A 14,134-nucleotide genomic window follows, 5' to 3' on the forward strand; every position below is an offset into this window, starting at 1 on the left:
GCCAAGAACCATCAACGTCATGGAAAGACCACAATCACCTATGACATAAACGTGGCACATATTGATGAAACAAAAGAATTATATAAAAATAATTGAGGTTAAAGTGTAGACATGTAATAAAATGTGCATAAATCCCAGTATGTATTTACCACTTACACAGCATGATTAAAGAGCGGTTTAGTATTTATAGTGTAGTGACTGAGATAATAGGTAGACATATGGGAGGGGCTAACTAGAATGGCAACTACTTTTAATATGACGCGAAGTATTTTCAAACGAGCTTTTACACACAAGGTACATTGAGCAACCCTGCAGTCACACAGGACAATATACTAATGCACATCTTCCTTTCACCCTCCCAGCCACCAAACCAGATGCAACATCTTTAAGGTACACCAAAAGTCAGCATGGTTTCCTTAAGAGGAAATCTTATCTGACAAATCTGTTGGAATTCCTGGAGGAAATAACAGGCAAGATAGACAAAGGGGAAGTCAGTCAATGTTGTTACTTGGATTTAAGAAGGGCTTTGACATGGTGCCACATGAGGCAGCTTAAAAGGACAGGGCCCATGGAATTACAGGAAAGATACTAGCATGGATAGAAACTTGGCTGACTGGCAGGAGGCAAAGAGTGGGAATGAAGGGGGCCTATTCTGGTTGGCTGCTGGTGACTGGTGGCATCCAACAGGAGTTGGTGTTATTGGCTTTGTGGCGAAGTTTGGAGATGATATGAAGATGGAGGAGCAAATAGTGTTGAGGAAGCAGGAAGTCTGCAGGACTTGGTTTAGGAGAGAAAGCAAAGAAATGACTGATGGAATAGAGTCTAGCGAAGTGTATGTTCATGCACATAAAGGCATAGACTATTTTCTAAACTGAGAGAAAATTCAAAAGTCAGATGCACAAAGGAACTTGGGAGTGCTTGTGCAGGATTCCCCAAAGATTACCTCGGTGAAATCATCCCTCAAGAAGGATTACAGAATCGCTTACAACTGCAAACTAAAACAGCAACTCTGTAAATTTGACATTGGAGCACATACACGGGCTGTCATTTATTGGGTAGAGTATTCTATCCTTCTAATATTCCAGTTTAGGGGTAAAGATGATTGCATCTATCATGTCTAATCTTCTACAGTCAGATCGGATTAGCTTGTCATCATATACACCATGGTGCAATGAAATTCCCCAGATGAATCTCAGCACAAACATTATTACATGGTAATACTAAACACAGCAACAAGCATACAATGGAATGGTGAAAACAGTGCAATCTGAGGTAGTGCAAAAATGCTAGTGATAATAGCAGAGTAGCATTTAGATACATGAATTATTGTATTTTTAATTCAGCACAGTACAGGCCCCCGGCCCACAATGTTATGCCAACCTTTTAATCAACACCAAGATTAATCTAACAATTCCCCTCCCACAAAGCCCTCGACTCTGTGAAAAACTAAACTCTGACATCCTCTCCAGGCGTTCTTCCAATAGCCTCTCATATTAGCCATTGCCACCCAGGGAAAAGGGCACTGCCTGTCCACTCCGTCAAAGCTTCTAACCATCGTGTACATCTCTTATCAAGTCACTTTCCTCCAGACAAAAGCCCAAGCTCACTCAATTTATCCTCATAAGAAATGCTCTCTAATCCAGCCAGCATCCTCAGATTTCTTCTGCACCCCCTCTAAAGCTTGAACATCCTTCCTATAAAAAGGTGACCAGAAATGAGCACAATATTCCATGTTTGATAGAGTTGCAAAATGACCTAATACTCTTGAATTCAATCCCCGACTAACAAAGGCCAACACACCATATGCCTTATTAATCACCCTATCAACCTGCGCAGCAACTTTGAGGCATCTGTAGACTTTGACAGCAAGATTCCCTCTGTTCCTTCCCACTGCTCTGAATACTGCCATTATTCTTGTACTCCGCCTTGAAATTTGACCTTCCAAAGTGAATTATTTCACACTTTTCTGGATTAAACACCATCTGCCACTTCTCTTCCCAGCCCGGCATCCTATCAATGTCCCATTGTAACCCTCATAACTTTTACTGTACATGACAGCAACAAACTTCATGGCATCTGCAAATTTAACTCATTTTTGCACTCCCTCACCCAAGTCATTAATAAAATCACATAACAGCAGGAGTCCCAGCAGAACTCCACTGACCTCTGGTCTCCAGCTGGAATTGAGACACAAGGCATCAGAATTAGGCCATCAACTCTGCCAGTTGATCATGTCTCCTGTTGTCATTCCTCTCTGCGCCTTGTGGCACATCAGGCGGCAACCTTGTTGTTTCCTTAGCATTTGTCTGCTTTTTTTTTACAAGGCCGAGTTGCTAGCTTGATGCTCAACCCAGCACAGATGTAAAGCATGCGCGGAGACTGTATTGTCCTGTATTAAAGGGAAACGTGCCTCTCTTGATATCCTGCTGTCATTAATAAGCCTCCTCCCCCTCATGAGTTTGTGCTGAAGCTAATGTCAAGGTAGATCATGTCTTGAAGCGCAGTACTGAAACCAATTAACTTGCATTGCTGTAGTGCCTTCCACAATGTACTCTACAAGACTTTTAATTGTAATCACTTATCACAAACAAATGATATTGCAGAGGGATAGACATCACCAAAAGTACCTGCAAAAGTACCAATATCCATTCCCCATTCTGGTTCCCCTCTCACCCCTTCTCTTCTCACTTACCTATCACCTCCCTCTAATGTCCCTCCTTTTTTGCCTTCTCCCATGGTCCAATCTCCTCTCCTATCAGATTCCTTGTTTTTCATTTCTTTACCTTCCCCCCCCCATCATCTCCCAGCTTCTAATTCTGCCCCCTCTCCCCCACCCACATACCTTTGCCCTCACCTGGTTTCACTCATCACCTTCTAGTTGTAATCCTTCCCCTCCACCTACCTTCCTATTGTGTTTTCTTCACCCCTTCCTTTCCAGTTGCAATGAAGAGTATAGGCATGAATTGTCAGCTCTTTATACCTCTCCAGGCTGGTGTGGGTGTGTGTGTCTGTCTGAGATTTCCAGTATCTGCCTGAGATTTCCAGTATCTGCAGAATCTCTTGGGCTCAAAAAAAGTTATGTTAATTTTTAGATTCATCTGAAAACTTAAGGAAACTCAGTGTAAATTCTCATCAGCACCTCAGAACCCTTCAGCAGTGGACTGGAGCGTCATAGATGTGTGAGAGTTTGAACTCTGGAACAGGCCTTGAACCCACAACCTACACAGAGCCAACCAGCCAGCTACCCACTTGATGTGCACACTACACAAGATACAGTCTGACACGTGTTTGTGCAACTTTCACCACAAACCAGATGGAGGAGGGGGAGGGAGGCATGAACTCAACTCAAGACCATTGTGTGTACATCTGGTTGATCTATTGATATTTAAACCAAGTCTCAGATCTACCTTCCTCAACAAGCAGCTTCCTCAAAGGAACCTGTCAACAAGCAGTCCTTTGTATGCCTTTCTCTTCTCAGGCTTTCAATTGCACACTGATATTATGGCAGTCAATGGATCAATCTTCCTACAAACAGCCTAGTCCACTACTGGTAAAGCCCTCCCTACCATTGACCACAACTTCGAAGCATTGTCGCAAGAAAGCTGCAACCATCATCAGGGACCCCCACTACCCAGGTCATGCCCTCATCTAGCTGTTGCCATCAGTAAGATGGTACAGCAGCCTCAAGATCCACATCACCAGGTTCAAGAACAGTTATTACCCCTTAACCATCAGGATCCTGAATAAAAGGAGATATCTACACTTGCCCCATCATTGAAATGCTCCCATAATCTATCAACTCACTTTCAGGGACTGTCTCATGTGCTTGATCATTAATGCTTATTTACTTATTTCTTTTTGTATTTACACAGCTTGTTGTATTCTGCACACTGGTTGAACACCTAAGTTGGTGCAGTCTTTCAATGATTCTGTTAGGGTAGTTATTCAATTATAGATTTGAGTATGCCTGCAAGAAAACAAATCTCAGGGTTGTATATGGTGACATATATGCACTTTGATAATAAATTTACTTTGAATTTTGAACCATAGAATCTCTCCTTGTTGCAAATCCAAATGCTTCATCTTCCAACTGAATAACTAATGCTTTACCTGCAGGGAAATTTCTCCTGCCTTCTCATTACAAACAAAGTACTCACATCAACTGACACACATTGGTGTAGGAACGGCATGATAGTCTAGCAGTTGGTGTGAAACTATTACAGTGCCACTGATTCATCTCCCACTGCTGTTTATACAGAGTCTGCACATTCTCCACTCCCCACGTGACCACGATTTCCTCCCATATTCCAGACATATGAGTTAGAAGGTCTTTGATCAGTTCTTCCCCACCTCACCCCCTTCCCTTTTCTTAATTTCTCCATTCTGGTCATCTTACCTCTTTTCCTCTCCTGCCTATCATCTCCACCAGTGCTGCTCCTCCTTCCCTTTCTCAAATAAGTCTACTTTCCTATCATAATCCTTCTTGTCCAGCCCTTTACCTTTTTCCTCCTATCCCCTCCCCCATCCACCTGGCTTCACCTACCATCTTCTAGCTTGTACTCCTCCCCTCCCTTTCCATGTCCTGATGAAGGGTCTCAGCCCAAAACATCAAATGTGAATTCATTTCCCTAGATGCTGCCTGAGCTGTTGAGTTCCTCCAGCATTTTGTGTGTGTTGCCCTGGATTACCAGCGTCTGCCCTACCAGAGTTAAATGCCACCTACCATTCCTTTGCCCACTTTCCCAATTGATCTAGATCCTGCTACAACCTTAGACAACTTTCTTCATCGTCATCCACACCATTAACGTTGCCTTTGGCTTTGGACTAATGGAGAACATCTGTAAAGAACTTCACTGGATATAGTCACTACTGCAATTTTCAGAGACTCCAGTAAACACCAGTGAGATAACACTCAGACAAGCCATTTAGTTATTTTGGCCAAGATAATGGGAAGCCTACTGGACTCTTCAAACTAATGCCTTAAAATCTCTTACATCCATCTAAAATGTAAATAGGGTTAGAGGGATAATAAATCAGCCATGATCCAATGGTGAAGAAGACACAATGGGTCAAATGTCCCAATTCTTCTCTCATGTCTTATGGCCCAAATCTTATCTGAAGGGCACCACCTCTGTGTACGCTGCACTGGATTTCCAGCACCTGCAGGGTCTCCTGTTCCATGAGTGGCAGATGAAGTTTAATCCAGAAAAGTGAACTGATATGCTTTAGAAAAATCGACTTGATGGTAGAGTACAGGCTTAATAATTGGATTCCTAGCAGTATGGAGGAACAGAGGTTATTTGGGGTCCAAGTCCAGTCATGGCTAGAAATCTTGATTCTTTATTCCTCTCCATAGATGCTGCCTGTCTAGATTTCCAGCATCTGTAGAATCTCATTAAGGAAGAATTTTAATCATTTCACAATTCCACCGCTTAAATGGAGGATCTATAATCAAAGAAGCTGCCATGAAATCATATTATGTTAGACTTTATTCTGAATTCTAAGACAACCCAGTCTTTACGAATTTGCACATTGCTGTAGAACTCATCAGCATTTGGCCTTCAACCAATGCATGTTTGCTTCTTCATTTTGCAGTTTGCATTAATCATGATTTTTCCATGACGCTAATAATTATTTGATCCATATGTGCTTAACTCTTGGTTTAATCAAAAACATTTTTGCTGCATGACACCTCATTGTACCCTTCCCCCTAATCCCTGTCAAGTTACTAATGGCCAGTCAGGACATGACAGTGGCATCAAAACATTCAAATATGAAGTCTCTAAAATTCTGCACAAGCACCAATGTTTCCACAGCCCATTAATGCTTCAATAGCTTCAATGGCTGAAACAATTTTAAATGAGCTAATAATTTTGGATATTAGACTTTTACAGGTTCAGCATAATTTTAGAACAGAACAGCTCATTAATGGTGGCCCCATTTTAGTTCCAAATTCATTGGCATCACTGGGTCTTATTTACACCTGCAGTGTTGCAGCCCATTATATAACCAAGAAACATTTCAGCCTCGCATTCACCTGTCACCCACTGTGAATGTGCTCAATATCTGGGCTGCGTCATAGATTGTCACAGGACAGAAATAGGCCTTTCGATCCATGTAGTCCATGCCGAACCATTACCCTGCTTAGTCCCATCGACCCAAACCCGAACTACAGCACTCCATACCCCTCCCATCCACATACTCAACCAAACTTCCTGAATATTGTAACTGAACTCAAATTCACTTCGACTGAGTTCATTCCACTCTGAGTGACGTTTCCCCTCAATTTCCTCTGAAAATATCTAAATTTGCAACCTTAACCTATGACCTCTAGTTCCAGTCTCTCCAAATCTCCATGGAAAAATGCCTGCAACTTATAACCCTCATACTCACCAGTACAATATTCAGAAAGCGGCACAGCAGAATGTACCTTTTTCTGTATTGAAAATTACAGACAGAATCTTGCAGCTCAGGTTGAAATACAATTTAACACCGATACTTAAACAAAATTAAGTATCAATTCAGAACATCATCTTCACAATCATGGTGATGCTAACAATAGGATCAAAGCTTTTAGAGGCTAGTGCACAAAATTAGCACTGAGGCAAACATCAATCACGAACTGATTAAAGCAGCAGAATGAGCATAAAGGACCAAAGGCTCCCTCTGCTTAAAAAACCTTCAGAAAGACTTTGTGTCAAGATCCGTTGTTTATGACTGTGCGTAGGTCCTCAGGTGGCTAACATTGCAAATGAAAGATCTTAACATGGAACATAGCACATTAGAGCCCATGATACTGTGTCAACATTATTAACCTACTCTAACCCTTCCCTTACGTTTTTCTATCATCCAGCTGCCTACCCAAGGATTTCTTAATAGCTCTAATGTATCTAACTCTACCACCATTCCTGGTAGTGTGTTCCATGCATCTACCACTAATAAAATGCCTCTGACACCCCCCCCCCCCCCATACACTCCTCTAAACACCCTTAGAATTATGCTCCCTCATATTTGCCATTTCCACCTTAGGGGAAAAAGGCTCCAGCTATCCACTAGATCGATGCCTCTGATCATCTTGTACACCTTATTCAAGTGCAGTGCGTTCTCCAGCAATGCTGATCTTTGCTCTTTAATTCTGTTCCCAAAATGGAGGGCACCATCTGCATCCTCTTAAATGCTGCAGCTTTGCTTTCAGTGTCATCTATCGTGTTTTTCATTGAAGCACAGCCTTGGATAACAAGGCAAGTTTAAGAATGAACAATTGCAACTACAACTAAAACCCAGGAGTGTCATCTTCAAACACAATTTCATCATAAGTGCCCATTAATACACCAAATGGAAAACCAATCTTCAATGATAATCTTCAAAAGCAAAGTTCTGGCCATTTTCTATAGCATTCAAGTACTAGGCAACAATATCGGGCAATTTTAAATATTCAAAACTCAAAATAAATTTATTTTCAGAGTATATTGGTGTCACCATATACTACCTTGAAATTCATTTTCTTGTAGGCATTTACAGGATAATAAAATACAATAAAATTTGGGAAAAAACTATGCACAAATTAGTTATTGCTTATTTCTCTTCTTGCTTTTACAGTTTGTTGTCTTTTGCACAGTGGATGCACAGTTGGTGCAGTCTTTCATTGATTCTATTTTCAGTGACCCATTGGATTTATTGAGTATGCCCACAAGAAAATGTTATCTCAGAATTGTATATAGCGACATATATGTACTTTGATAATAAATATATTTTTGAACTTTGCAGCCTGGCAACTCTCTGCAAATATTTCTGCTTGCAAATTAATACTTTACACTGCATATCAAAATGTATTCCAGTGGGGATAACTTCACTCACCCCTTCAAACTGTTCCCACAGCCTATGGACTCGCTGAAAAGGACTCTACATCTCATGTTCTCAATATTTATTGTTTAATTTTTTTTTCATTTGTAGATCGTCATCTTTTGCACATTGGGTGCTGTCCGTCCTGTTGATGTGGTCTTTCATTGATTCGATTAGGGTCCTTGGCTTTACTGAGTGTGCCCAAAAGAAAACAAATCTTAATGTTGCCTTCAAACTATATTTAAAGTAGATTGTCCTTTACAGATTCTTGCAAAGACAGCAGCTCTCTGTTTTTGTTCAGTCCACTCTAGACTACAAAAGGCTGCTCTATGTAAATCAAAGGGCTCGTCGTCATTTCAGTAACCTCTGGCAAAACCTTTCATATTTACGTAAAAACATCTGACTTTCCTCAAACCAGGAAGCAAGATGCAAATTTTTGATCACCAAACATGAAAGATGCAGAGCAAATGTAGGCTTTTAGAAATCAAAGTTGCAGATGCTGGAAATTCAAAACAGAGTAATTTCATTGCAGTTGCCCAAAACTTTTAAAACAGTTTAGGCAGCCGCTAAGGAAAGAAGCAGTTAAGTCAAACACTTGCCAGTCAGAAACATCCATGGTTTCCCTTTCAACAGATGCCACGCAGCAGTTTTTGTACCTAGGTCCATGTAGACCATGATCTCTGAATGGTAGAACAAATTTGAGATGACAGCTGTCCTGCACACCTTCCTAAAATGTCAACAGTTGGGGAAACTGATGAGACATAATAAATTTGTATAATAATTCCACTCCACCATCAGCTCCATGTCCCAATATTCCCCACCCCCAAATAAAATGAGAAAAGTATCAGATTAATTTATAAATCAATTACTACCAGATAAACTGTGGGTGCAGCATATAACAATAAGAAAGCTACAAGTGTGACCCACGTCAAATGCATTTAGAACCACTCACTGCCTTGCAGCATGGCTGCTGTGGGAAGTGGAAATTAGTCTTATCAGTCTCTATATTCCCTACAACGCTAAGACTTAATTCCCAGTGACTAATAACATAACCAGAAATGGAAAGATCATCTATTACAGATGTGCACACCCTATCTAAAGCATTGTAATCTTACCATTGTTTTATTAAAATAGACGCCACTAAGGAAAGGCACTTCACCCTGTATAATGGATTACTCCCTGCCACACAGTTTCCTGACTTTCCTTTAGGACTAAACTAAAACAATAAAATAGAAAGCTTACCAGAAGCCGCCAGAGAAACAGATGTTTGAAGTGTGTCCTGAGCCGGTCTGCTCACTGAAAGAAAGGGGTCGATATCCATCACAGATCCTGGGGAGGGGGGGGAGGGGGGAGCTCAGTGAAGTGCCAGTATCATTCGATGCCACTTTGCGATGCAATGGATCTTATGTGCCAGAGATGTGAAATGTGATCTTGTATGTCGTGCATGTGCTTACAAGGCTGGAAAGTATATCCAAGCTTGAAGAAATTGTTGGGGAGAGGGGATCAGGAGGACACAAGGGTTACTAACGGTAGCAGGCCGTTAATAATCAGCCCTTTCTGGGACTGAGAAAGCTGAACAGCAAGACCTGACATGCTCAGACTTGCCTACTTCAAAGGCTGATCTTCACACCAACAAGCATTTAGTGCTACCTTGTCCAACAGAACATCTGAATTCCCCAAATCCACGAAAATCAAAAGTAGGAATCTACTTTTGATGCTCAAAAATCCAAAGTTTTCTTTAAAAAAAATGTCTAGGATGAGAGGTTTTCCTTGTAGCCAGACTATGTCCAAAGTTAAACAATTCCAAGTGCTGACAATTCCAGCCAGCCACAGCTCTCAAGATAAACTTGTTTGGGGCACTGCAATTTTAAACATAGCACTAGCTGTGACTTGCACCGAATTCAGTAAATTCATGTGGAATACTGTACGTGGAGATGTGCTGCAAATACTCTCCCATTCCAAAACCAAACACAGAGGCCAATTTCTTGTTTTGTTAAAATGGCAAGATAGGAAACATTTTATTACAATAGAAGACAAAAATTTTCTCTTGCAAAATAGAAATCTGTACAACTTTCGCCACCATGTACATGAACTGTACAAATTTACAGCAGTTCATAATTTAGCAAATATCGAGAGATGGTCAAAATAGAATTCACAAATTCAACATTTGTGAGGCTACCTGGTCACAGAGGACGAGAATCCACTTCACTGTAACAGTGCTTAAAAACAAAACCCTAGGCTAGTAATGTACAGATAATCCAAAGGAGAGTAGTCAAATGTTAAAGAGCAGTGTGCTCTTAAGAGCTGGACAAAGGCTGTTAAACCCAATCTAAAGGACAAGAATTACCACCCATTCTCAATTTCGAAGTACAGTGAATTCCAGTTAATTGGGACAGCTGATTATTGGGACCAATCTTAAAGACCAAAAACTAATCGTGAAAATAGCCCTTTGATACTCTTTATTTGGCACAATATACCATTTAATTGCTGCCGAATATTCTACATATTGTGTGGCTGTTAAGACCCTACACAGTGCTTAGATTGAACACTTTAAATAGTGTCAGTTGCATGTTTTTATTCAAATAGCAGTAACTTTTGCCATTGATAGTTGGCAAGAAGTACTAAGACAATTCAAAACTCTTTTGCTCACTGTAATTTCAAGCATTCAGGCACAGAGATGCCAGAAATGGCCACGAGTGAAAATCAAACAATTTCACTACTTCATGTTAGGAATTACCTGTACAAAGGTGTCGACAATCATTTTGAATGTCACAATGAAAATGAAAATTTGGAGGATGCAATCGTCAAAAGGACTGTTTGCACTAGGTGTCTATGCTGTTTTATGTTCAATCAAAAGAACGCGACATTTTTTGAAATCCTGTTACTATTAGTAATACAATTGTATAGTACTGCAATGTTCTCATTCGCTCTGTATTTCACTTAAGTACATAATTCGTTACTCAGTTAAGGGGTAGTTTGTCTTTTTTATTACGATTGTCATGGAACTTTAGCTAATTGCAACAGGCATTTAATTGGGCCAAAATGCACTAGTCTTTATAGGTCCCAATTAACCAAAATCCACTATTTTTAAAAAGCAAATTGCCAAATGTCAAAATACTGATGAGTTATGGGTGCAAACAGTTGGCAGTTTTCAATTCCCCTTCTTTTATAGACATACAAATTTTGGTTTGATTTGGTAAACTGCTGGAAATAGATGCCTCAGTTTTAGAAAGACACACACACAGCCTGTGTGAGCTACACGGCTTCCCCTTAACATTCAAGAGGTGCAATCAACTCCAAAGCAAAGCCCGGTGTGGGTCTCCAAGAGAAGCTTTCCTCCTCTCCTCCCTCTCAGGACAACCTCCCCCTCCCCCACACTGGCCATTTGCAATGCCGCCCTAACTTGACACTGTCATCATGCTGTAGGCTTTGCAAGGGTTGGTCCTGCCCATCAGTAACTCGTCCTTGCAACTCGTCCGGCTGCCGTCCACCATGGGCACGGGCGAGCTGGCGTCCAGGTGCAGGTGGTGGTGGCTATGGCCCATCGGGTGCGCCTCGTACAGCACGCAGATCGAGCCGTCTTCGCCGATGCGGTAAGACACCTCGTAAGGGTCGACCCAGAGTGTAAGCTCGCTCGGCAGCAGTTCGTAAACTTGCTCGTTGCTCAGTCCGATCCGGCTCGCCGCCTTCCAGATCAGCGGATCCATTTTATGGTTGATCCGAATGCACCGGTAGCCGGAGCCTTTGCAGGGCTTTTCGGGGAACCAGTGATGTTTATAATGGTCTGCGACAAAAAGGGCGAAAAATGAATGAGTTTCTTTGTTGCAAAGTTTACCTTCTCATGCAAATATACCAAACAATTGATTAACGCAGCAACGAGGAAGAGCTTTGCATTTCGGGGCCAGATTCTGCATTTGACGTGGACTTTGGAAACTTCCCTGTCAGACGCACACTTCGCAGTCTTCGACTTCACTACGAGAAATCGCTCCCATGTTTAACAACAAAGTGTGAAGTGTGTGTGTGTTTGGGGGGGGGGGTGGTTGACGGAGTCCCATTTTGCAGTAAGTTTGCGGAACGGGTGGGGGCGGAAATTATAAGCAACGTTGTGAACGAGCTCTAAAAGAAACACCACGGACAGAGCGAAAGAACTGTTTAAAAGTGCCGGAAATCATTTCGTATTTCGTGATAGTGGTTTTATTTCCTGTTGACAGAAGCTTTCGGCAAGGTTTGATGTGAACCCCAACTTGCATCGCTGCCACGTTTATATCCAGGAAGGGAGAGCGGAGGTATTTGCCCCCAATTTGCCGTGTGGCAGAGGCGAGGGGAGCGCGAAGTACAGGGCGGCGCGCCGTGGACCACAGTGAAACATCAATGGGGCCAGTGTCCCAGGATCCGGCGGTGCGCGCTCCCGCCACCCCTCCCCCTCCCCCTCGGGCTCGCTCTCGCGCCCGCGCCCGCGCGCACTCACCCGCCAGCAGGTCCTGCAGCGACTGGCAGAAGGTCTGCAGCTGCCGCTCGTCCACGGTCGCCTTGGTCCGGAGGAGCTTACAGATAAAGCCCACCGCCGCGCTGATCTCTGGCTTCATGTCGGCCCAGGCGCCCAGCGTGTACATTGACATAAGCCCGAGACGGGAGGGGAATAATAAAAAACAAACTCCTGCCGATTGACGGCGCGGACTTATTGTGAATGGGGTGACGGGTCGCTGCTGAAGAGAAACTTGGTCGAAGAGTATGGTGGCTGGTTTTTTAAAATTTTCAAACTAAGGTTGCGGCGGAGGCGGCTTGACGTCCACTCCGGCGCTCGTCGTGTGGGCGCGATGAATCAGCGCTGCTCGGGATCGGCCATCGCGGCCACTGTCATCAACATGACCCACTCCTGCCGACTCCGCCGCCAAACGGGACGCGGCGGCAGGGGGAAGTGCCTTATATAGGGTCGCGGACGGGACGTGACGTCTTCATCGTCGCTGAGGCGAGGGAGGGGCGGGGCCTCTGGTGGAGGAGGGAGGCTGACGTCAGCGCTCGAGTGGGATGCGGTGATGTAATTTTCCACGGATGTCAACAAGCAGTCTGCGCAGGCGCGGAGGGAGAGGTCACGTGGTGCTGGGACTGTTTGTAAAGATACTGACTGTATGGTGCTTGTGTCCTAGGAGAGGGTCTGCCTGATGCAGTGTGGTAAAGTTTGGAGGGTTAAGTTAGATGTGAGAGCAAAGGGATCTGAAGGGGGTGGACACACAGATTACTGAGAGTTACCTCAGGAGCCACTCGGTACTGCTGTTCTGACAAAACTGGTTTAGAGGTAGGTTTAAATCATTCCTGCAGAAGTAGCTTTAAAAAGCAGAAGAGCATTGAAGCTACATTTTACCTGTTTTTTAATGTTGATAAACTGCTATGGTCTGCAAACACTCCTGCATTGAAACTCATGTACACTGCAGTGAAATCGTTTCAATTTAGAAGCGTAAATCCAGGTATCTAAAGACCCAGTATCAATAAATATAAATCTGACATTAATGCATTATTGTAAGAAACTTCCGGCTCAGTAGCGAAGGGAATCAGCCGTCCTCACAAGGCGGAGTTGTATTGACTGCGCAAGCTAATAAATACTCTCGCCAGTGAGGTTTTTCATCTTGTGAATGAAGATAGCAGCTCATCTGTCTGTCTGTATTTTCAGATAATGTTTCTGTTTTCTAATCCTCCTGCTACATTTTCAGCTACTTGGGCTGCTATCATTCCTTTAACTTGGGCCTTTATTCCCTTTGTTACTGAACCCCATCTACTATTCATCCACCATATATATCACTGACCACCCATCTTCTCGCCCAATTTCTAAACCTTAAAATTCAGTTTATCTGGTACTGATAAAAGGGTCTTTATATTAACACCTGACCTGTTGAATAATTTTAACATATCCTGTCCCTGATTCTGGTGATAAATCCGGTTCTGGGAAATGACATTAAAAGTGAGAAAATGGCTCAACGGATGAGACCAGGATTGACAGATTACTGAGAGACTACAGTTCAGGAGAGATTAAAAACACAGAGCTATTATTTTCTAGAAAATAGGTGAGGAGTAGGTTTTCCAAAAGTGTATTTACAAAACAGGGTGCTGTTTTCTAAGCACCCTCCCTAGCCAATAACTTTTGGCTCCTCTGTGCAAATACTGATCATCTTGCATGAGAGGGAAGATATTCAGAAGAATGGGGTGGGGGGGATTTCTTTGACATCTATCGAATACTGAAAGGCCCTAATTAAAGTAGACATGGAGAGAGTGTTTCCTGTAGTGGGAGAGTCTAGGA

The 14,134-nt window shown here is 42.7% G+C and overlaps 1 protein-coding gene and 1 long non-coding RNA gene across 3 annotated transcripts in view; one reads left to right on the forward strand and one right to left on the reverse strand.

Annotated features, from left to right (window-relative positions):
- Nucleotides 1-9,811: 9,811 nt before the first annotated feature.
- On the reverse strand, nt 9,812-12,752 carry LOC132398353 (protein BTG1-like). The gene is made up of 2 exons (XM_059977645.1): nt 12,311-12,752; nt 9,812-11,626 (listed from the first exon to the last, which is right to left on the reverse strand). Exons 1-2 carry the CDS (start codon nt 12,459-12,461, stop codon nt 11,241-11,243), a joined length of 537 nt encoding a protein of 178 aa, XP_059833628.1. The 5' UTR covers nt 12,462-12,752; the 3' UTR covers nt 9,812-11,240.
- Nucleotides 12,753-12,886: 134 nt separating this feature from the next.
- LOC132398354 (uncharacterized) overlaps nt 12,887-14,134 on the forward strand; it is a 98,754-nt gene continuing 97,506 nt past the window's right edge. For both annotated transcript variants that reach the window (XR_009513628.1, XR_009513629.1), the window contains exon 1: nt 12,887-13,138. This is a non-coding gene — a long non-coding RNA (uncharacterized LOC132398354). The remainder of the gene's footprint in view (nt 13,139-14,134) is intronic.

This window comes from Hypanus sabinus, chromosome 8 (assembly GCF_030144855.1).
Source record: "Hypanus sabinus isolate sHypSab1 chromosome 8, sHypSab1.hap1, whole genome shotgun sequence".
In the NCBI taxonomy this organism is placed as follows: domain Eukaryota; kingdom Metazoa; phylum Chordata; class Chondrichthyes; order Myliobatiformes; family Dasyatidae; genus Hypanus; species Hypanus sabinus.

Excerpts from the sequence above, each read along its gene's own strand:
- LOC132398353 (XM_059977645.1), bottom strand. The coding sequence starts at position 12,461 with ATGTCAATGTACACGCTGGGCGCCTGGGCCGACATGAAGCCAGAGATC. Across the intron at positions 11,627-12,310 it reads GCTGCAGGACCTGCTGGCGG|ACCATTATAAACATCACTGG; the intron begins GTGAGTGCGCGC and ends TTTTTGTCGCAG.